This window comes from Ascaphus truei, chromosome 12 (assembly GCF_040206685.1).
Source record: "Ascaphus truei isolate aAscTru1 chromosome 12, aAscTru1.hap1, whole genome shotgun sequence".
NCBI classification, from domain to species: Eukaryota; Metazoa; Chordata; class Amphibia; order Anura; family Ascaphidae; genus Ascaphus; species Ascaphus truei.
In genome coordinates, this window is record NC_134494.1 from 37,022,295 (window position 1) to 37,044,559 (window position 22,265).

Consider the following 22,265-nt stretch of genomic DNA (forward strand, 5'->3'; position numbering starts at 1 on the left):
CCCCCTCCCCTTTCCCCTTTCCCCCCCCTCCTTTCCCCCCCGCTCCCCTTTCCCCCCGCTCCCCTTTCTCCCCCCCGCTCCCCTTTCTCCCCCCGCACTCCCTTTCCCCCCCCCCCCGCTCCCCTTTCTCCCCCCCCCGCTTCCCTTTCCCCCCGCTCCCCTTTCCCCCCCGCTCCCCTTTCCCCCCCCGCTCCCCTTTTCCCCCCCGCTCCCCTTTTCTTCCCCCGCTCCCCTTTTCCCCCCCCCGCTCCCCTTTTCCCCCCCCCCCTCCCCTTTCCCCCCCCCCCTCCCCTTTCCCCCCCCCCCTCCCCTTTCCCCCCCCCCGCTCCCCTTTCCCCCCCCCTGCTCCCCTTTCCCCCCCCTGCTCCCCTTTCCCCCCCCTGCTCCCTTTCCCCCCCCGCTCCCCTTTCCCCCCCGCTCCCCTTTCCCCCCCCGCTCCCCTTTCCCCCCCCGCTCCCCTTTCCCCCCCCGCTCCCTTTTCCCCCCCTCCCCTTTCCCCCCCCTGCTCCCCTTTCCCCCCCCCTGCTCCCCTTTCCCCCCCCTGCTCCCCTTTCCCCCCCCTGCTCCCCTTTCCCCCCCCTGCTCCCCTTTCCCCCCCCTGCTCCCCTTTCCCCCCCCTGCTTCCCCTTTCCCCCCCCTGCTCCCCTTTCCCCCCCGCTCCCCTTTCCCCCCCCCGCTCCCCTTTCCCCCCCCGCTCCCCTTTCCCCCCCCGCTCCCCTTTTCCCCCCCGCTCCCCTTTTCCCCCCCCGCACCCTTTCCCCCCCCCGCTCCCCTTTCCCCCCCCGCTCCCCTTTCCCCCCCCCGCTCCCCTTTCCCCCCCCCGCTCCCCCCTTTCCCCCCCCGCTCCCCTTTCCCCCCCGCTCCCCTTTCCCCCCCCCCCGCTCCCCTTTCCCCCCCCCCGCTCCCCCTTTCCCCCCCCCCCCGCTCCCCTTTCCCCCCCCCCCGCTCCCTTTCCCCCCCCCCCGCTCCCCTTCCCCCCCCCCCGCTCCCCTTTCCCCCCCCGCTCCCCTTTCTACCCCCGCTCCCCTTTCTCCCTCCGCTCCCCTTTCTCCCCTCCTCCCTCCTCCCTTCTCCCCTCCTCCCTTCTCCCCTCCCCCGCTCCCCTTTCTCCCCTCCTCCCTTCTCCCCTCCCCCGCTCCCCTTTCTCCCCTCCTCCCTTCTCCCCTCTCCCCTCCCCCGCTCCCTTCTCCCTTCCCCCCTCCTCCCCTTTCCCTCCCCCCTCCCCTTTCCCTCCCCTTTCCTCCCCTTTCCCTCCCCCTTCCTCCCCTTTCCCTCCCCCCTCCTCCCCTTTCCCTCCCCCCTCCTCCCCTTTCCCTCCCCCCCTTTCCCTCCCCCTTCCCCCCTCCCACCCCCTTCCCCTCCTCCCCTTTCCCTCCCCCCTCCTCCCCTTTCCCTCCCCCTTCCCCCCTCCCACCCCCTTCCCCTCCTCCCCTTTCCCTCCCCCCTCCTCCCCTTTCCCTCCCCCTTCCCCCCCTCCCACCCCCCTTCCCCTCTCCCACACCCTTCCCCTCTCCACACCCTTCCCCCCTCCCACACCCTACTCCCTTCCCCCCCTTCCCCCCCCCTCCCACACCCTTCCCACCAATCTTCGCCTTCCTGCCTCCCCGCCTCTGCTTTCGCGCCCACCCGCCTCTGCCTTTCACCCGCCCTTACTCCGCCCTTCACCCGCCCTTACTCCGCCCGCCTCTGCCTTTCACCCACCGCCTCACAGCCGCTGCATGCACTCAAAAGACTCCCGCCACACTCGACACATACCTGCCGCCACACACACCTGCTGCCTCCCTCCCCTACGCACCGACATCACTGACCCACCGCCTCACACCCTAGCAGGACCCCCACTCACAGACAGCACTCACAACCCACGCGCCACCCGCCGCCTCACACCCTAGCAGGACCCACACTCACAGACAGCACTCACAACCCACGCGCCACCTGCCGCCTCACACCTAACAGGAACCCCACTCACAGACAGCACTCACAACCCACGCGCCACCTGGCCGCCTCACACCCTAGCAGGACACACGCCTCACATTTTTACATCTGTTACCAAAATATACATTGTACTGTGGTGTGTTTACAATAAACCATTTTTAAACAACATCGTATTACATTTTATTCCATCTTTCTTTTCAACATATTATCCAACCTTAACAACAAATAGTCATCTATTGTTCCACGATTTATAAATAATACTACCTATTACGCATTTACATCCCGGGCAACGCCGGGTCTCTCAGCTAGTATATATATATATTTTTTTACAAGGATTCAATTGACTAGCACTTTCCATAAATAAAAAAGGAAATATACTTTAGATTGTCAGAACACCCCAGAGGAAGATCTGAGCTCATTTCTGACAGTTTGGGCTAATTCCGCACTCACAAGCAGCACTGTTTTAGCAAAAAACATTGTTAAATGTAAAAATTTCCTGGTGAACTTTGTACTACAAAATCTGCAGGCTGTCATACCGGTCCATGTGAATATTAAATTCCAAGCCTGCATCCTATCCTATAGTACACGTTAACACTTGCATAGCTGGTAAAGGATCACCTTCTCCTGCTCCTCATCCCCAGCATCTCTGCTTTTGACAAAAGCGTCGCCATGACTACATACTGTAGCATCAAATGACGCTGCAAAGGCACATGCCATGAGAACATGAGACCGCCATGGCGCCGCGTTGCCATGACAATGCAACTTCACATGACACCGCGGACGTAGCAAGAGGAGCAGGAAAAGGTAGAAGCCCCACGCTTCCCCCCCCCCCCCCCCCCCCCCACCCGCAGCCGGCATGTATTTTTTTTTTAGAAAGTCTTCCTCTTACTCATGTTCCTACATTGTGTGCGCCGCGTTTCCTTATTCTCTGTTCGGCGTGAGTCACGCTCATACATATGAAGCATTGACAAATGTTTGCGTCTACTAGAATCTATATTTTACACCAAGACTTGATGGAAACGTCGACACATTTATAGTGCACCAATGTGGCGCGTGCTTGAAGTTTAACATTACATATCCGTTACATATGTGCGCTACAGACAACATCCCAACTCCGCCTGTAACTCCACCCCACAGCGTCATTTTTCTTTGTGACAAAGATGACGCACACATCACACAAAACATTGTATACATTGGCGCACGAAGACACACTAACTATTCTTCTGTTTGTCAGTTTTAAAACAAAAATCATCTATAGCCACATTGTATACAGTACGTAGCCCCCGATGCATAGTTATAGCCCCAATATGTCTGGTTATGTTCTTTTACATAAAATTAATTTGATAACTTGATGTTACCCTTGGTAACCCTCCAGCAGCATCTTATACATTCAACAAATATATGGAAAGGTGGTGAAAATATTTAATATTTAACGAATATTTTTTCCTGAAATGGTCCATAATTGCTAGCAGTGCCTCTCACAAGACACTGTCCAGCGCCGGAAGGTGTTGTTACAGAATAGCAACCCCATAATTTGCCTAGTCCAATGTAAATTGCTAATTTTTCTGTTTTGTTGAACGAAAACGTGTTTAGGGGTAATTAACATGTTTGTTATAATTAAATGAAGCAGGTTTAAAATTCAAATACCTAGCATCTATCACTGATGTTAAAAAGCTGAAAATTAAAAATATAATACTCTTCTTTAACAAATAAACGTATATATAACGGGATACGGAGAGTTTTTACCAGATACACATTAGAATATACACAAGAAATACCGTAAACAGAGAAGACCACAGATTAGCCTGACACAAACCATGAGAAATGTTACACGGATGTAGAGCTCTTTGTTTAAACTTACAACAAATATCAATCTTTAGACAAAATGTATATAAATGTCACACTTTCCATTAATTTAGTGAAGAAAAAAGTTTGCTTGCAAGCCAGAGGGCTTCTGAGATATTTCAATAATATCTGAGGAATCAAATCTAACATGAAACTGAAGGAAAACATCTAATGTCATTGAACAATAAGTATCTGTTCTGTCAGTGGCTTACCTTTGAGCTGAGGCCTTAGGATGTTTCTCTTCTACTTTCCTCACCAGCGCCACTGTCCAGATGCCTCTGCTGCCCTAGGCCACCTGCAGCACTAACTGGCATCCAATGGTCCTGAAAGTTGCTTCTGATTGGGATGTCTGGCATCCTGTTCTAAAACCTTATACATCAAGTGCATGTGTATGTATGGAGAGAGAGAGAATGGAGAGAGAGAATGGAGAGAGAGAGAGAGAGAGAGAGAGTGAGAGAGAGAGAGAGAGAGGAGATGAGAGAGAGAGAGAGAGAGAGGAGAGAGAGAGAGAGAGAGAGAGAGAGAGAGAGAGAGAGAATGGAGAGAGAGAGAGAGATGGGGAGAGAGAGAGAGAGAGATGGGGAGAGAGAGAGAGAGAGAGAGATGGGGAGAGAGAGAGATGGGGAGAGAGAGAGAGAGATGGGGAGAGAAAGAGAATGGAGAGAGAGAGAATGGAGAGAGAGAGAGAAGAGAAGAATGGAGAGAGAGAGAGAGAGAGAGAGAGAATGGAGAAGAGAGAGAGATGGAGAGAGAGAGAGAGAATGGAGAGAGAGAGAGAGAATGGAGAGAGAGAGAGAGGAATGGAGAGAAAGATAGAATTGGAGAGAGAGAGTGGAGAGAGAGAGAATGGAGAGAGAGTGAATGGAGAGAGAGTGAATGGAGAGAGAAAGAGAGAATGGAGAGAGAGAGAGAGAGAGAGAGAGAATGGAGAGAGAGAGAGAGAGAATGGAGAGAGGGAGAGAGAGAGAGAGAGATTATGGAGAGAGAGAGAGAGAGAGAGAGAGTATGGAGAGAGAGAATAGAGAGAGAGAGAGAATGGAGAGAGAGAGAATGGAGAGAGAGAGAGAGAGAGAGAGAGAGAGAGTATGGGAAGAGAGAGAGTTAAAATACCAATCCCAATGTATTTTGTTTTCTTCAAGCCTAGGTGCATATTGGTTTACACTCCCCTCTGCTGCAATTGCATTATCTACCAAAGAGCAATGGGGGTTATACAATAAACTACAATAGTGCTTCAATGGGAGTTTCTGCGCCATTTCACGTTCGCAGTTTAATGAATAACCCCCAATGCTTCTATACCATATACGTTAAAACTTTTGAATAGGATAAATCAGTGGGGGGGGGGGGGGTTCCCCAAATCATAAAAGGATCTAAAAAAACCCTGCTTTTAAAGAATAATCCAGTGTCAAACACATACTATAGTTATTAGTTTAGCTTAGGACATGGAACAGGTATGTACCTGAGACCTGGGAAACACGTACTGAAATGCATAAGAAGTATTTTTGCCATAGTTTAGTTATTGTTGGAATAAAATCACACATGCTTTGATTTCAGCCGGTTATCGCATTTGTGTGAGTGCTGGCTGTGACCTGCCTCTGGCTTGGTACCATACACTGACCTCTTTTGATGAGATGCCGCCTGTATCCTGATGAGTCTGAGACCAAGCCCCATGTTGGATGAGATTTTCTGTCTGGGTCACCTCCTCCCTCACATTTAGCTCCTCTAGGTAGGTCAGGACTAACTCAGGGTATGCCTGTAGGAAGGGACAATAGCAGGAAAGTCAAAATGAAAAACACCAGGGTATCAGCAGAGCTGTGGGATGATGATGGGAAGAGCAGTTGTTGGCTCGCTTTGTTATTTAGGAGACAAAAACATGTATATTACATACGTTACAATGTATATTTTAAGCCTCACGTTCCTATCGATTGTTATCATTTGTGCTTGCAGTAAGACGTCTTCCCGGTGATAGAATGTAATGTATGTGTAATGTGTTGCAGGGATTTTTATCACTAGCTGAATTTCCTAAATACAAAACCCTTTTACTTTCGTTCGTGCTTACAGACCATTTTTTTAATTGAAAACAGAAGACGTATTTCCATTTCTTGGCATGCTTCTGGTCACTGCTAGAAACATTTATACACGCTTATGTATCTTTGTTTTGAGCAGTCTATCATTATTTAGTCTATCAAAATCATAAAAGACAGAAAGGTTAGCATAATGGTTTAACTGATGTTTTCTTTCTTTAATGTGTGGTCGCAAAAAAAAAATCGCAGCCTCTGTGCCGGGCTGAGAGAGTAGAGGCAGATTGTAGCCTCTGTGCTGGGCTGAGAGAAGAGAGGCAGATCGCAGCCTCTGTGCCGGGATGAGAGAGGAGAGGCAGATCGCAGCCTCTGTGCCAGGCTGAGAGAGGAGAGGCGGATCACAGTCTCTGTGTCAGGCTGAGAGAAGAGAGGCAGATCGCAGTCTCTGTGCCAGGCTGAGAGAGGAGAGGCAGATCGCAGTCTCTGTGCCAGGCTGAGAGAGGAGAGGCAGATCGCAGCCTCTGTGCCGGGATGAGAGAGTAGAGGCGGGTCGCAGCCTCTGTGCGAGGCTGAGAGAAGAGAGGCAAATCGCAGTCTCTGTGCCGGGCTGAGAGAGGAGAGGCAGATCGCAGCCTCTGTGCCGGTATGAGAGAGGAGAGGCGGGTCGCAGTTTCTGTGCCAGGCTAAGAGATGAGAGGCAGATCGCAGTCTCTGTGCCGGGCTGAGGAGAGGCAGATCGCAGCCTCTGTGCCGGGCTGAGAGAGGAGAGGCGGATCGCAGCCTCTGTGCCGGGCTGAGAGAGGAGAGGCAGATCACAGCCTCTGTGCCGGGCTGAGAGAGGAGAGGCGGATCGCAGCCTCTGTGCCAGGCTGAGAGAGGAGAGGCGGATCGCAGCCTCTGTTCCAGGCTGAGAGAAGAGAGGCAAATCGCAGTCTCTGTGCCGGGCTGAGAGAGGAGAGGCAGATCGCAGTCTCTGTGCCGGGATGAGAGAGTAGAGGCGGGTCGCAGCCTCTGTGCCGGGCTGAGAGAGGAGAGGCAGATCACAGCCTCTGTGCCGGGCTGAGAGAGGAGAGGCGGATCGCAGCCTCTGTGCCAGGCTGAGAGAGGAGAGGCGGATCGCAGCCTCTGTGCCAGGCTGAGAGAAGAGAGGCAAATCGCAGTCTCTGTGCCGGGCTGAGAGAGGAGAGGCAGATCGCAGTCTCTGTGCCGGGATGAGAGAGTAGAGGCGGGTCGCAGCCTCTGTGCGAGGCTGAGAGAAGAGAGGCAAATCGCAGTCTCTGTGCCGGGCTGAGAGAAGAGAGGCAAATCGCAGTCTCTGTGCCGGGCTGAGAGAGGAGAGGCAGATCGCAGCCTCTGTGCCGGTATGAGAGAGGAGAGGCGGGTCGCAGCTTCTGTGCCCGGCTAAGAGATGAGAGGCAGATCGCAGTCTCTGTGCCGGGCTGAGGAGAGGCAGATCGCAGCCTCTGTGCCGGGCTGAGAGAGGAGAGGCGGATCGCAGCCTCTGTGCTAGGCTGAGAGAGGAGAGGCGGGTCGCAGCCTCTGTGCTAGGCTGAGAGAGGAGGCAGATCGCAGCCTCTGTGCCGGGCTGAGAGAGGAGAGGCAGATCGCAGCCTCTGTGCCGGGCTGAGAGAGGAGAGGCAGATCGCAGCCTCTGTGCCGGTATGAGAGAGGAGAGGCGGGTCGCAGATTCTGTGCCAGGCTAAGAGATGAGAGGCAGATCGCAGTCTCTGTGCCGGGCTGAGAGAGGAGAGGCAGATCGCAGCCTCTGTGCCAGGCTGAGAGAGGAGAGGCGGGTCGCAGCTTCTGTGCCGGGCTGAGAGAGGAGAGGCAGATCGCAGCCTCTGTGCCGGGCTGAGAGAGGAGAGGCGGGTCGCAGCTTCTGTGCCGGGCTGAGAGAGGAGAGGCAGATCGCAGCCTCTGTGCCGGGCTGAGAGAGGAGAGGCGGATCGCAGCCTCTGTGCCAGGCTGAGAGAGGAGAGGCAGATCACAGCCTCTGTGCCAGGCTGAGAGAGGAGAGGCGGATCGCAGCCTCTGTGCCAGGCTGAGAGAGGAGAGGCAGATCACAGCCTCTGTGCCAGGCTGAGAGAGGAGAGGCAGATCACAGCCTCTGTGCCAGGCTGAGAGAGGAGAGGCGGATCACAGCCTCTGTGCCAGGCTGAGAGATGAGAGGCAGATCGCAGCCTCTGTGCTGGGATGAGAGAGTAGAGGCGGGTCGCAGCCTCTGTGCGAGGCTGAGAGAAGAGAGGCAAATTGCAGTCTCTGTGCCGGGCTGAGAGAGGAGAGGCAGATCGCAGCCTCTGTGCCGGTATGAGAGAGGAGAGACGGGTCGCAGCTTCTGTGCCAGGCTAAGAGATGAGAGGCGGATCGCAGCCTCTGTGGCGGGCTGAGAGAGGAGAGGCGGGTCGCAGCCTCTGTGCCGGGCTGAGAGAGGAGAGGCGGATCGCAGCCTCTGTGCTGGGCTCAGAGAGGGGAGGCAGATCGCAGCCTCTGTGCCGGGCTGAGAGAGGAGAGGCGGATCGCAGCCTCTGTGCTGAGCTCAGAGAGGGGAGGCAGATTGTAGCCTCTACATCTCCAGGCAGCATGAGACACGCCAGCTGAGCAGCCAGCTGAGTTTTTTTCCCTTGCAGTCACGGCACCCTTGGCAGAGGCTAGCGGCACCCCAGAGTTCCCCAGCACGCTGGTTGAGAAACACTGCTCTATTCGAATAAACCAATCTATGTTCTATGAGAACAATAATGTGCTGTAACTGAAATATATCCATTAATCACAGAAGGCAGCTGACTGAATATCTACAACCTGTCTATCTGAAATATACTGAATATGTTCAGCAGGTCTGTTTACATGCATAAGTGCATAGATACTCGAAGACCTCTTGGCCCACTGTCAGTTAACACTTCTCTGTATACTTGCAGTAAGTAGAGTATCATCATCAGTTATTTTTTTGAGCAAAAACACACCTCCAGTTACGGGGGCATCACCAGACTTTACAGTTACACAAATTAAAATGATATACAATTGTTTTGTTAGACAGGGAAAGCCAGAAGGAAGAGACAAGTCTTCCACCAAGTCCGAAACAGGGGGAAATGTAGATATGCACAAGAGCTCTGGTGGTAGCGAAGCCCAGATCTCTGAAGCTGCACATGAGAATGCCGCCCACCCAGCGTAGGGTGCAATGAGCTTGACATGGAGAGACAGACCCCCGCCCCCCCACCCAGCATAGGGTGCAGTACCCATGGCACGGAGAGGTGGACCCCCACCCAGTGCAGGGTGCAGTAACCTTGGCACGGGAGGTGGACCCCCCCACCCAGTGTAGTGTGCAGTAACCTTGGCATGGAGAGGCAGACCCCCCCCACCCAGCGAGGGTGCAGTGGCACGGGTACGTGGACACCCTCCCCCCCCGAGGACCTGAGATCATAGCCAGTATCCCTCTGCAGGTGTAAACGAGACTGCAGGTAGGCAGGACCTTGACTTTGCAAGATTTTTTAAAGGCCATTACGGCCAACTTAAACCAAACCCAGCAGGTCACTGGAACCCAGTGCAGATCACGTAAAATGGGAGTGATATGATATAATATGATACGAGAAACTAGTCTCGGCATCCGACCTGCAGTGTTCTGCACAAGCTGGAGCCTCCGCATCAGGCACACCGGTAATCTTGCATATAAGGCATTCCCGGAGTCCAACCATGCAGACACAAAGGCATGGATCAGTGACTCAAGGTTCATAGATGACAGAAATGGACGAAATCTCCAAAGCTGCCTCAGTACTAACAACTGAGACCACTTGGGCTCGCACATTGAGGATCTGGTCAAAGAGGATGCAGAGGGTACGGACCTGGGACATGGGCAGCGGCTGTACACCATTGATTAGAGGAAGCTCGCGAAACCCCAGTACCGTACTCAGGCGTCCTGCTGAACCCATAATCATTAGTTCGATCTTTAAAGGATTGAGCTTCACCCTATGTAATCACAGACTGAATCGCCATTTTCCCAAATCCCAGAGTTCCTTTGCAAGGTTCAGCACTGGCTTCATGGTTGTCCCACGCTAATGGGAAGAGCGTCCTTCTTTGGAGTTTGTATACTAACTTCTCATTTCTGGGGATTATAGCATTGGAATGCTTTGCCTCTCAGGTAGTGAAGACCTTATATTGTAAAAGGAAAACACTAAAAACATTGCCGTAACATGCAAGTAATCACTAAACTAAGCTGGCCACTCGTACTGTGAAACCGTTAAATAACAGAGAAGGTCCTATTTCATTTGTCAGACATTTGAGCTTTGAAAGAAGCACATGTTATACGTGAATGTTATTCTTTATCATATTCAACCATCGCTACATCAATATTCCAGGATTGGTTTATATGTATTTGGGACTTGTCCTGTATTACTCTATATTCACTGACAATTCCTACTGTGTCTATGGTTTATTCGCTTTTATTTGGTTTATTTTGGTTTATTTATTTGCGCTGGTTGGTCGCTTTATGTGACGCAATCCAGTGATGTCATTGGTCACCACCAGAGGCACAAGGAGCTCTTCGGTGTGCATTGAGGGTACTGAGCCCCTTAGCCGACAGTGTGGGAGTTGTATATTATCAGCGAGACTACGAGTACACTGAACTTCCATGGACCAGGAAGCAAGCTGCTGCTATACCCCCTGACGTCACCTGGTAGCGGACCACTGGATACGAGGACGCCGTCATTCACCTGGTCCGGGAGAAAACGACGGCGGTCGTCCACGAAGTGGGAGCCGGTTGTCTGCTGTAGTGGTAACATGTCCCCTAAACACGCCATGCTTTAAAGATTGAACTTTTTGTACGTGCATTACTTACCGGTCGTACCATATCACATTATACCAACCATACTATACTATGAGAGTTGTGCGGGGTCTTCTTTCTTTTTCAATATGGTAGAACCATGCAACGCTACTTAGACTAAGAGCAGTAATACCTCTGACAACCTGGGAAGGGTTGAAAATGATGATGAATATGCTACAAGAAGACACACTTTACTTTTACTAAATATATACCTTGGAATAGATTGAACCCTTATTTCCAAAGCCCCATAATTGAGCGGTGTCACTTCTTGTCCTGAAATAAAACACATCATTAATGTTACATTCAAGAAAACATTACATGGGAGTAAAGTAACATGCAATTAACGAAAATAGTAAGTGTTACTACATCTATTAGATAGCTCTGATCTTTGGAATTGTTCAGAAATTAGTAAGTACTATAGTGCATATATTTATAGTGAACCCAAATATAAATTACCATGTAGAACAAATATTTTGATTTCTTTGATTTCTTGCACTGATTTATGTTGAATTTTTAATTTAATTTGGGAAACAAAAGCCAACCACTCTTTTCTACATTTTACTGTCAAAATAGTACGTCAACTAACTACTACTGACCCAGCCAGTGTCATACTGCAGACATATATGATGCATGCATTAAACTCCAGTGTTACATTGTGATAATCAGTAAACAAGCACTTGCCCTTTTGGTGAAACAGCATTACCTTTTCTGAAGAGTTAGCTGATACCCGTCTAAAAATGTCCCATCCGCAGTATTCAGTCTGATGGCGGGCCCAACAGCCAGGCAGACCTGGGGGATAGCTCTGCTCTGGATCACTCCAGTCTGGTGAAAAGAATAAAAAGCGTAAATATGTTATAAGAACGAGGAACTGAAACATGATGTGCTAGTACAGAGTTCATTATGGCTGAGTAAACCAAGACATTAACAGTTGAAAGCCAGTGACCCTTTTTACAACCAGAGTGGATTTTTACAGTTCAGTGCCAAGCAGAAGAGACCCCCGATTTCTGAATTCATCTTTTTCCTGTATGTGTTCTCGCAGGGTAATGATTTAGGCTTCCACGGCGTGTCACTTGCTGTAGTCCTAACCCTGCTATTTCCTTCAAACACGTATGTGGCGAATAAAAATCGGTGAACTGTGAAGATTGTAAAAATACCACTATCTTGAAGACAATTAAAAAAACAAAAAAAAAAAAACAAACCATTCAGTGCAAGAAGAGGGGAAGAGTTAATGCGGTTGGAAAGGTTAGAATAATATGCCATAATGTCTGGGTGAATCGTTCGACCATGCCACAGTTAATATAATTGTACAATTATATTACAATTATATGAAGAGCTTGTGTTGTAAGGTATTGGGTGACCCTAATCATTAATGCTGTGCAGGCCAGGGGCCAAAGTCTAATACTAACACAAAGGGTGAGAAGAGCGTTTCAGTAGAATGAGGGAATGGCAATGGATTTTCCACCCAGGAAAATAAATGTAGGACTGCGGAGAAGCTGAGCCTTATATAGGGAAAGGGATGAAAATAGCATATATTGATCAAAATTAATCTACACCAATAATGGACACTATATTAAATACCATTTTGTATATAAACCAGTGACACTGACGGCTTCATTCAGTATTATGACCTCACGTTTAATGATCATGATCTTTGACCGTCTTACTTTTTTTTTTACATAGCAAAGAAGTACTAATAAGAACAGTAATTACTACCTATTACCATGTTATATCTCACCTTTGTGATCATCCACACATTACACAGTGTCCATGTTGACATGGTCGTATTCATGGCTGGCGGCCCGGTAGTCCGGCTTTTTTTCCCCACCATGACCGAGGGATGTAACACCATTTGCAAATCCGTCTACAGTAATGAAAAAAACATTGATGGGAAACAATACTACTAATTTGTAGAGGAGAGGAGAGGAGAGGATCAGTGACTAAGTCTACGGTCTGCAAAGTCACAGTGTATAACTTAATGTACAGTGACAACCCTATGTGACCATGAGCAAAGCGGCTTTTCTACCTGTGCACATTGCATGGAAAGCTATAGCAGCGTGGATCCAATACAAAGACAAAGGGGGTGAACTGTTCAACTGCAATAGTACCGATTGGGTCACAGAAGCACAGAAAAAATTGCCCTGAATGGCACTGTTGCAGTTCAATGAATAGTCCCGAAAGTGGATAGTTCAAAGCAGTGCGATACTTTTCAATCCCCCCAAATTAAAATCGGTGCATTACCCCGTTTCTCTATACATGGAGTAGGGAATAATGGCTGGGATTTCCCACGTCGCGATGTGCGGTATTATACCCAGACCCGTCGGTAGTTCCCATTGACTCGAATGGCAGTTACCGTCGAATCAAAGTGCAATGTCTCGCATCGTGGCGTGACCGACGCCAGCCAATGGGTGATTTTTTATGGTAAAAACGGGTGAGCGCTAGTCTGTACTTATTAAAGAACTAGAAGCAGAAGAGAGAGAATAATAAAGGCATTAGCTGGTGACGGAACCCGTGTCACCTTGGCTATTAATCACATTTGTCTCCAGGATATCCAGGTTCTCCGAGAGCAGCTTCTTTTCAAGTGTTAGCAGAGGTATACTTCTCTTTCTCTTTTCTGTTTCAACACACTTTCTTATTATGCATGTTATAATTGTTTATTTAGAGGCATTTGGCTTATAACATAAAATGAGTTTGTACAATTTAAGGTGCTTATAGGAACCGTCAGGAGCAGCGAAATTAGAAACGAAAAACGGGGATTGATTTCTTTTCAACATGTAATTCACCTTCTGTCCCAGAGCACTGGAATTAAAGCAATCCGAAGCCTATTCTTTTCTAATGCGACTAATCTAAATTTCCATTCCCTCTGTAATGCAAATAGGAAGATTTTATTTCCTAGAGAGGCCATATTCTTGCAGTGGAAACATCCAATATGTTATGTCCCAACACAATGTAAATGTACCAGCTCTACATAGATCAATTGCAAGATTCTTGAAACCTTGAAATCCAAACCAATAGTGAGATTGGATTTTAACCCTCACTTAACAAACACAATTCAGTCACAATCAATTATTTGTATCTTATCCTTGAAAGTATATGTAACCAATGACCTGTAAGGTTTTAGTGTGCTTAGCAAACCATTCATGAAGAAGTGTGTTATGCACAAAATTGCCACTATTGTCTGCGCCGACAATAGCATGTGTCAAATCCCAGGGCTTATTTCTGATTATTTTCTAAAAATGTGAAACTTATTTTCCTGATACTCAGCACTGCTTGGGACAGACATGATGCAGCAGTCTTAAATATGAGAGAAAGTCCGGGATCAAACACAGAGAGAGGTTTTCCAGCAGACGGCGGCGGACAAGTGTTTCTTTTATTTTATATACAGCATGACTGTGCTTTTGGGGGTTTTGAGTCTTTTGCTAAAACGACTTATTTCATTTATAAGGGATAGTATATGTTGTGTTCAGCATCCATACAGTTTACGGGTGATGCAACTTATTGGAGAAAAATGTGTCACAAGCCCATATATGTACATTTTCTCAATTCTAATAGATTTTTTTTTTCACGTGTACTTTGCCCTAAATTCCATGTAATAGCAGTTTTCCCTTATTGCACTTTAAATGAAAAAAACAAAAACAAAACAAGAATAAAGACAAATGTATAATGAATTAATCGCTGCCAACGATTATGTGCAAATGCTATTCACTTGTTCAGCTTGTAGTGCTCAGTGAAACTTTCTGACTTGAAATAATAAGAAAGAACCAAGATATTTTTTGTGCAGAATGAAATGTAACATGTATATTATAATATTCTATTATTTATTAGACTAATCTCATGGCGTCATGTGATTCTTAGCAGTAATTACACTTTGAGCAGTGGGCAAAAATTGTCCAGAGCTCCACAGTTTTTTTTTTCTTATTTCAAACTGTATAGTTTAACTTTTATAGGGACAAAAAAACATATTTTTTAATAGATTTTGTAAGGAAATGAATTACACAGTTTCATTTGAGCATATAAAATATTTGAGACTTGGGTAGAAAGAGGTTCATCTGTTCATGACTTTACATTAATGAGACATTAGAGGCGGGGGCGTCAGTAGGATACTGAGGTTACTTAGATTGTAAGCTCTTCGGAGCAGGGACTTCTTTTCCTTTTGTTACTTTTATTTCTGACATGCTTATTCCCGTTATATCTCATGTTATTATTGTTGCGTGTATTCCTGCTGTGACGCGCTATGTACCTGCACCGCACTATATCAATAAAGACATACATACTTTCACCGAAAATTATTTTGCCCCAAAAATCCTCCACCCCAGGTAGGAAGCAGGGGGTCGCCGGAGCTGAACCCCATTAATTTCAGCTCCGGGGACCCGCTGCTTCCTGATACACTTACCTCCTTAAGGGGTGCTGGTATCTCCTGCTCAGGTTTAGATGCCCCATGGGCCAATATGAAGCCGTGGCATCATATGCAGCTTCCTATTAGCCCATGTGACCGGGGGCTTTAAACCTGAGCAGGAGATACCGGCACCCCTTAAGGAGGTAAGTAGCTCAGGAAGCAGGGGGTCCCCAAAGCTGAAATGAGTGCGATTCAGCTCCGAAGACGTCCTGCTTCAATCCTACATGTATTAACAAATAAATGTAAAAAAGGAAAGCAGCAGTGCTGTTACCCCTGAGACTTGTTACCCCTGAGACTTGTTACCCCTGAGACCTGTTACCCCTGAGACCTGTTACCCCTGAGACCTTTTACCCCTGAGACCTTTTACCCCTGAGACTTGTTACCCCTGAGACCTGTTACCCCTGAGACCTGTTACCCCTGAGACCTTTTACCCCTGAGACCTTTTACCCCTGAGACTTGTTACCCCTGAGACCTGTTACCCCTGAGACCTGTTACCCCTGAGACCTGTTACACCTGAGACCTGTTACCCCTGAGACCTGCCGCCCCTGAGACCTGCCGCCCCTGAGACCTGCCGCCCCTGAGACCTGCCGCCCCTGGGCAGTGCCTTACCTGCTTATCGCCAAGGGACGGGGCTGTGTAACTTGTGTGTGCACATGAGAGGGAGAGCTGGTTCTGCATACCGGTAAAAATCACCTATTCTTACTGTAACAATGTTAATTTCTCTACACACAGTGACCTCGCCCAAAGAGCTGACAGTCTACTATTTGATACCTCAAGCTCAGGGAGGTAAAGTAATATAGGCCCCTTAGGGACAGCAGATAACACACTTCAATGCCAGTGCCTATAGCCTAATAACTGGGAGACAGAGAGGCTCAGTGAGTAAGGACACAGAACCTGTAAACAATGACACGATGTGTGAATCAGGGGAACCTGGTACAATTCCCGGTGTCAGCTCCTTGTGACCTTGGGCAGTCACTTTATCTCCCTGTGCCTCAGGCACCAAACACATAGAATGTAAGCTCACCTGGGCAGGGGCTGTGTCTGTAACATTCCTATGTGCTGTGTACTGTGCGCTATACTGTAGCATTCCTATGTGCTGTGTACTGTGCGCTCTACTGTAACACGCTTTGAGTCCTATTGGGACAAAAGCACCATATGAAATAGCGGTCAGCTGAGAGAAATAGGAGGATTCCTTTTAAAGCATTACTTTGCATGAAGCTGCAATTAATGAGTATCCACTTTTCTGCCAAGTGACTCTGTGTCATATTGTTTGGCAGCCGAGGGGTTAATCTGTCAGCGGTGTATGATACACTGTGTGTACATGTACCTTCTGTAACAAGGATCAATTCACTTCTGCTTGGGTGAAAATCACTTGCATTTGGCAGCCTGCGGCTTTGCCTCTCAAAGACAAATCCAGAACAAAGCACACGATTTAGTAAAATACATTTATCAAAACAACTTCATGTACAACCGTATTTGACAACTGTATTTACCTTTTACACAGTCGGGGTTACCAGCAAGTAAAAGGTGACGTTCCCCTTAGTTGATCCCAAAAGTGAACATTTTCTGTCCCTAAACCTCCCATATCACATATTTCATTGTGTGTTTGTATGCACAATGCATAACTTTCATTGGTATAATGCAGGGGTGGCCAACTCCAGTCCTCAAGGGCCACCAACAGGCCAGGAATTAAGGATATCCCTGCTTCAGCACAAGTGGCTCAATCAGTAGCTCAGTCAACTGAGCCACCTGTGCTGAAGCAGGGATATCCCTAATACCTGGTCTGTTGGTGGCCCTTGAGGCCTGAAGTTGGCCGCCCCTGATGTTGATAACACTTTTTGCTAAATAATATTGATCACATTATTTGTGGTTATTCCTACAATCACTCAACAGCTGTTCTGTGGGGCCAAGGCTTGCACATCCCTCCCACACTAACGGGGTTTAAAAACCTGTCTCGTATCAATAGCAGTTGTGATTTGACAACCTTTGATTGTAGAAAGAGGCTGTCGGCATCCACCATTTCTGGGTGATGAAGAATCTGCTGATTTGTGGCTGTTACATTATCTGGAAATCTTGGCCAAATATGCCAACTGCATAGAAGGAAAAAAACACATTATTACCAGTTACGTCACTGGGTGATGTATCTTTTTATAGCATTTTTTATTATTATTATTTGACATGCCACTACTATTCGGTGTTTGATGAGCATTTAATTCATTTGTATAAGTGCTTTTATCCAAAGCGCACATACAAAAACAGAACAATACACCAAAAACAACTTGAATAAGAGAAATAACGGAATAGATGAAGATGAATAACCAGGAGCCTTAAGAGATGAAGAATTAACGGACGTGAAAGAGAAGGAAAGAGATGAGTTTGAGAATATGGAAAGGGAGGGAGAAAGATGGATGTCAAGGGGCAAAGCATTCCAATGAAGAGGAGCAAGAGGAAGAGAAGACCAGAAAAGTGAAGCACATGGAAGACAGTGAGAAGCCAAGAGAAGCTGAGAAGATGACTGGAGAGTACGAGAGGGAGTATCGGGAGGAAGTGACAAATAGGAAGGAGAGAGGCCGTGAATAGACTAGAAGGTAATCCAAAGACATTTAAACAGAATACGCTGTGAGAGGGGAAGCCAGTCAAGTGTAAGGAGTAAGGAAAAAGAATGGGCAAAGTTGGGAAGATTAAAGATAAAGCGCAAATTCAATAGTGTTTGGAGAGGAAGGAGTGAGTTAGCAGGAAGACCAAGGAGAGAATTGCAATAGTCAAGACGAGGAAGAATGAAAGCATGAGCAAGAAGTTTAGCGGAGTCAAAGGAAAGAAAAGAGCGAATTCAATGCCAATTCAGGAGTTGGAACCTGCAAGAACGGGCGGGATATTCAGAGGAGGGAAGGAAATAGAAGAGGACATATTTGCAAGCGAGCAAGAAGAAGAAGGAAAGGATGGAGTCTCAGTCTCGGAAGGAGTTATTGAAAGGAAACGAGAGTGCATCCATGACCTAAGAGCAGGAAGATAAGCCGACACGAAGAGAGTCAGAAAAAAACAGGAGAAAAAAAAATCTGAGAGTCCTCAGCAAAAAGATGAAAGTGAAAACCGAAAGAAGAAATAAGATCACCAAGAGACAAAATATAAAGGGAGAAAAGGAGGGGACCGAGGGCCAAACTCCGGGGAACACCAATAGTAGAAGAAGCAAAGGGAGAATGAGTGTTGAGCCAAGATACCGAAGAACGGTCAGAAAGATACGAACGAGACCAAGACAGAGCTGAACCAGGTATAACAAGAGAAAAAAGGGTGCCAAGAAGAAGAGAGTGATCGACTGTGTCGAAAGCAGCAGAGAGATGCAGAAGCACAAGAATAGAAGCATGGTTATTGTGGTGAGAAGAAGTACTATGCGCTTTGCTTCAAGTTTTTTAAGTATTGAAAACTAGCTCCAAAACTTGCTAACTTTGCACTAAATTGAGTCATTTTGACTCTTGTATCAAGCTACTCTGTTTCAGTTCTGCGCTACCTGTCTTAGCTTATGAATTGGATGCTGGTTATACTGTATGTATTTGTCATCATAACTCTGTGCCCAGGACATACTTGAAACCGAGAGGTAACTCTCAATGCATCACTTCCTAGTAAAATATTTCATAAATAAATAAAATATTGAAGCAACACGAGTTGTTTATCATATTAGTGAGTATGTCAATTTTTTTCTTCCCATCTCATTATTTTTTCTCATTTTTGATGCATCCGGGCTTGTCCTGAGTGAATCTAATGGAATACTAAATCACTGTTGTGACTTAGTGATTAAAAGGGTGCACGGATTTTTGATATAACATTCTATATATTTAGGATGGTGATTTCCTAGAAAATGTATCAAGCTTTTACCATGTTTAATTAATAAAAGAAAAGTGATGTGTTTTAAGGGCTCTCTCATTCTGCTTTAAAAATAAGAGACACAATTAGTCCTTTCTAAGACTAGGTTCAAATATAATTTCCCAATTGCATTGTTCAACAGGTTTGGAGTTCTGACACGGAACAAGTGCCGGCGTGGTGGGCGGTGCCATCGTTTCCTGTGCACCGAGCCCCACGGTTACAGAGGCCCCGCGCTCTTCCCCACAACAATTAAGCTGATTGCCAGGGGAGGGTGCAGGGCATGTGTAACTCTCTTACCTTCTCCTTCACCATCCCTTCGTGCAGGGTCCCTAATCATGGTGCGGTGGCATCAAATGGCGTTGAGTTGCCATGACAAAGGGCCGTCATGTGACGTCGTGCTGTGTCACGTTGCTATGGCATAGCAACGTGAAGTCCCATTGCCATGGCAATGCAACGCCATTTGACGTCTCAGCGCAATGATGAGGGAACCTGCAGGAAGAGGTGGCGGAGGAGAAGGTAAGAGTCCCCGTACGACATGCACCAAGTCTGGGAATATTCCCAGCGGCCCTGCACAGAGCCACTACATTTAAGGCACCCGAACAACTGGAGAGGACAGATGTTCTCTGTATGTGCAAATAAAGTATACAGTATATTATACCCGTCATATCCAGGAAGTAAGACATCAGGATCCATAATGGTTTTCAAAATGATTCTGGTCCCATCCTTTTCAGCAATAGTCACTTTGTCAAAATTCAAAATAAGAACATTGTCCACTGGAGGCCTGAAAAACATGTCTGTGAAACAATACTTGGAGCTTCACAAATGAATGTAACTTGTAAATGATTACAGAATAGGAAACACATTATTTAGGGCTCCACATCACACATCTGTCGAGTAACACTGTGTCTATGAGGCAATTTGCCTTACAGGAATGTATCAGAAAGAGAAGAGTAGTGATACGGGAGATCACTGGCGAGATCTCACCTAGAGTACGGGGTTCAGTTGTGGAGACCAGATCTCCGGAAGGATGTAAATAAACGGAGGACGAAGGGACACTGAGATGGTGCATGATCCACAGCAACTAGCTTTCAAGTATATACAGGGACTCAGCACAGTACGGGAGGGAAGCATATTTCAGAGAAAGAGGAGAGCTAGAACAAGAGATCGTTCTCTGACGCGGGAGGGTGGCAGGCTGAGGGGAACTGTGACAAAGTACTTCTACAGGGAGAGGGTGGTGGATTCGTGGAATAGCCTCCCAGCAGAGGTAGTAGGTGCTAATACATTAAAGCAGGGAAACGCAAAGTTTTTAACCTGCGCCCCCCCCCCGGCTTCTTACCTCCCGGCTCACGCCCCCCCCCCTCCTCCTTGGCTCCGGCATCAAATTACGTTGCAGTGCGGTGCCATGTGATGTCACGTTGCCATGGCAACACAAAGCCACGTGACCCCGCAGCATCATTTCACGATGGTTACCATGGCGATGTGTCGCCGAAGACCAGGTAGGAGAAGCTGCAGAGGCCTCTCGCGGGCTCCCCCGGCATTTAATTTAATTACGTGTGTATATGTGTGTATATGTGTGTATATATATATATATATCTATATCAAGAAGCAGAGTAATGCACAGTTTACCAAACTATTGTTGTTATTTTTTCCATATTAATTGCCTTCCCTTCACCAGATATTTGGCGGTCACTGCGGTGCGTTACAAGCACAGAGGGCCCGTCTCAACCATCTTAGATGATTTCATTTTTTTTATTATTAAATATTTATGCTCCTGCATATTAACCAAAACCTTAAGTACATTCAATTATTTAACAGTTCCCATGTATTATACAATCAGTTTCCAGTGCGGTAAAGTGCCACTAGCCATGTCATTTTCACCCAGAAATAGTTGACATATGTGTTGAATGCATTTAGCTTTTTATCAGTTGTCAAGTAATAATACTGCAGTAGAGTGATAACATTCACCAGATGTCACCAAGTGCAAATGAGAATAGCAAGGGTACCTGGGTGTATTCCATATAACATGGAGGAGTAGTACGTTATATTGTCCATTTTGCACTCCCTGCATCTCCAAACGTGAGATGCCTGAGAGAGCCATGGAAGGAGGTAAGGATAATAGAATGGAATGTATCACGTTTGCGTGTTGGGTAATCTCAGCACACATGCATGCGTGTCACATGCAAGAAGCTTGACCAAGCTTATTACATTTCACACGAACGTTTAATGCAGCAATCGGGGCTGTTGGGGTCACCCGGTTTCTGACAGCATAAGTTTCTCCCCGAGTGGCCCCTGTTACCATCTTTATTTACTAGCAAACCAAAACTTTAACAGGGTCTATTTTATCAAACTCTCCCAGCGGCAAAAGTGGAGCAAGTGCTTTATATGGGAATGTTTTCTATGAGAAATCTGGTGCTATTTCTTGCTCCAATGCTGCACCCGTTTTGCAGCCAGGAGACCCAGCTGTCTTGGGGTACTGGGGGGTCCCTGAAAGTAAGCCAAGTCAGATAATATTAAAGAATACACTTCTGGAGTGACTGCTGTTTTAATGGATGTCTTGTCCCATTTCACAGGACTATGATACATGTCAAACTACATTTTAGAATATTTCCCTGATTACATTTTGAGTAAAAATATAATAAAATACAAATGTGCATTATCTACAGTCTGCTAGTAAACAAGCATGTTTAATTCTTCTGTGATCTCCCAAATTCAGTTTAACAGCTACAAACCTCTTGAGTACTGCCACATATATCGTCACAACTTCATAAATCAACAGTGTGTGGATTGTAAATAACTGTATATAACACAGTATATTTTATCTGCTTTAAGCACCTACATTTTTTCAAGCCTGATCCTAACAAAAATACTATTTGTTGGTTAGTATTATATGTGTATATATACTCACTATGGCTGTTTCCGCTCCTACGCAGAACAACAGCTTGCAGATGTTCTAGGTAATGCAAGAAGGCTTTGCAGCAATCAGCTGACTACGACATGTGTGCACTTTGGCTGGAGGAAAACTAATTTCCCATGGTTCTTGTGATAATGCACCGAGGTCCCCTGAGATGAAAAGTAATCATAACATCCTACCTTACCTATAATGACTGACCCTTACTGAGAATGGAAGCCGAGGTGGAGGAGCAGTGATGGTAAAAGTGTTACAGAAACACCAGCTTTTTTATGTGCCGGAGTAAAAAATTTGTTTCTGTGTTGTCAGCAAACATTGAAAGGACGGGGGCATTGAGATAAACAAAAAGCGCAAATGAGGGGGAGGTGCTGGTTAAGTGTGCTCTCCGTGTAAGTCACTTTTTAGTAACCGCATATGAAAGAGCAACACATTGGAGACTATATTTTATATTGTAACAACAAATCGTCAGTTCCTTTTCATTTCAGAAACGTCGAACCCAGA

At 47.0% G+C, this 22,265-nt stretch overlaps 1 protein-coding gene across 1 annotated transcript in view; it reads right to left on the reverse strand.

The window, feature by feature from the left end:
- Positions 1 to 22,265, reverse strand: part of DCDC1 (doublecortin domain containing 1) — a 262,271-nt gene that overhangs the window by 95,012 nt on the left and 144,994 nt on the right. Inside the window, 8 exon segments of the mRNA XM_075567322.1 lie at positions 3,990 to 4,089; positions 4,092 to 4,146; positions 5,393 to 5,527; positions 10,818 to 10,878; positions 11,309 to 11,427; positions 12,341 to 12,466; positions 16,983 to 17,088; positions 19,515 to 19,637. Coding sequence (XP_075423437.1) covers positions 3,990 to 4,089; positions 4,092 to 4,146; positions 5,393 to 5,527; positions 10,818 to 10,878; positions 11,309 to 11,427; positions 12,341 to 12,466; positions 16,983 to 17,088; positions 19,515 to 19,637 — 825 coding nt within the window.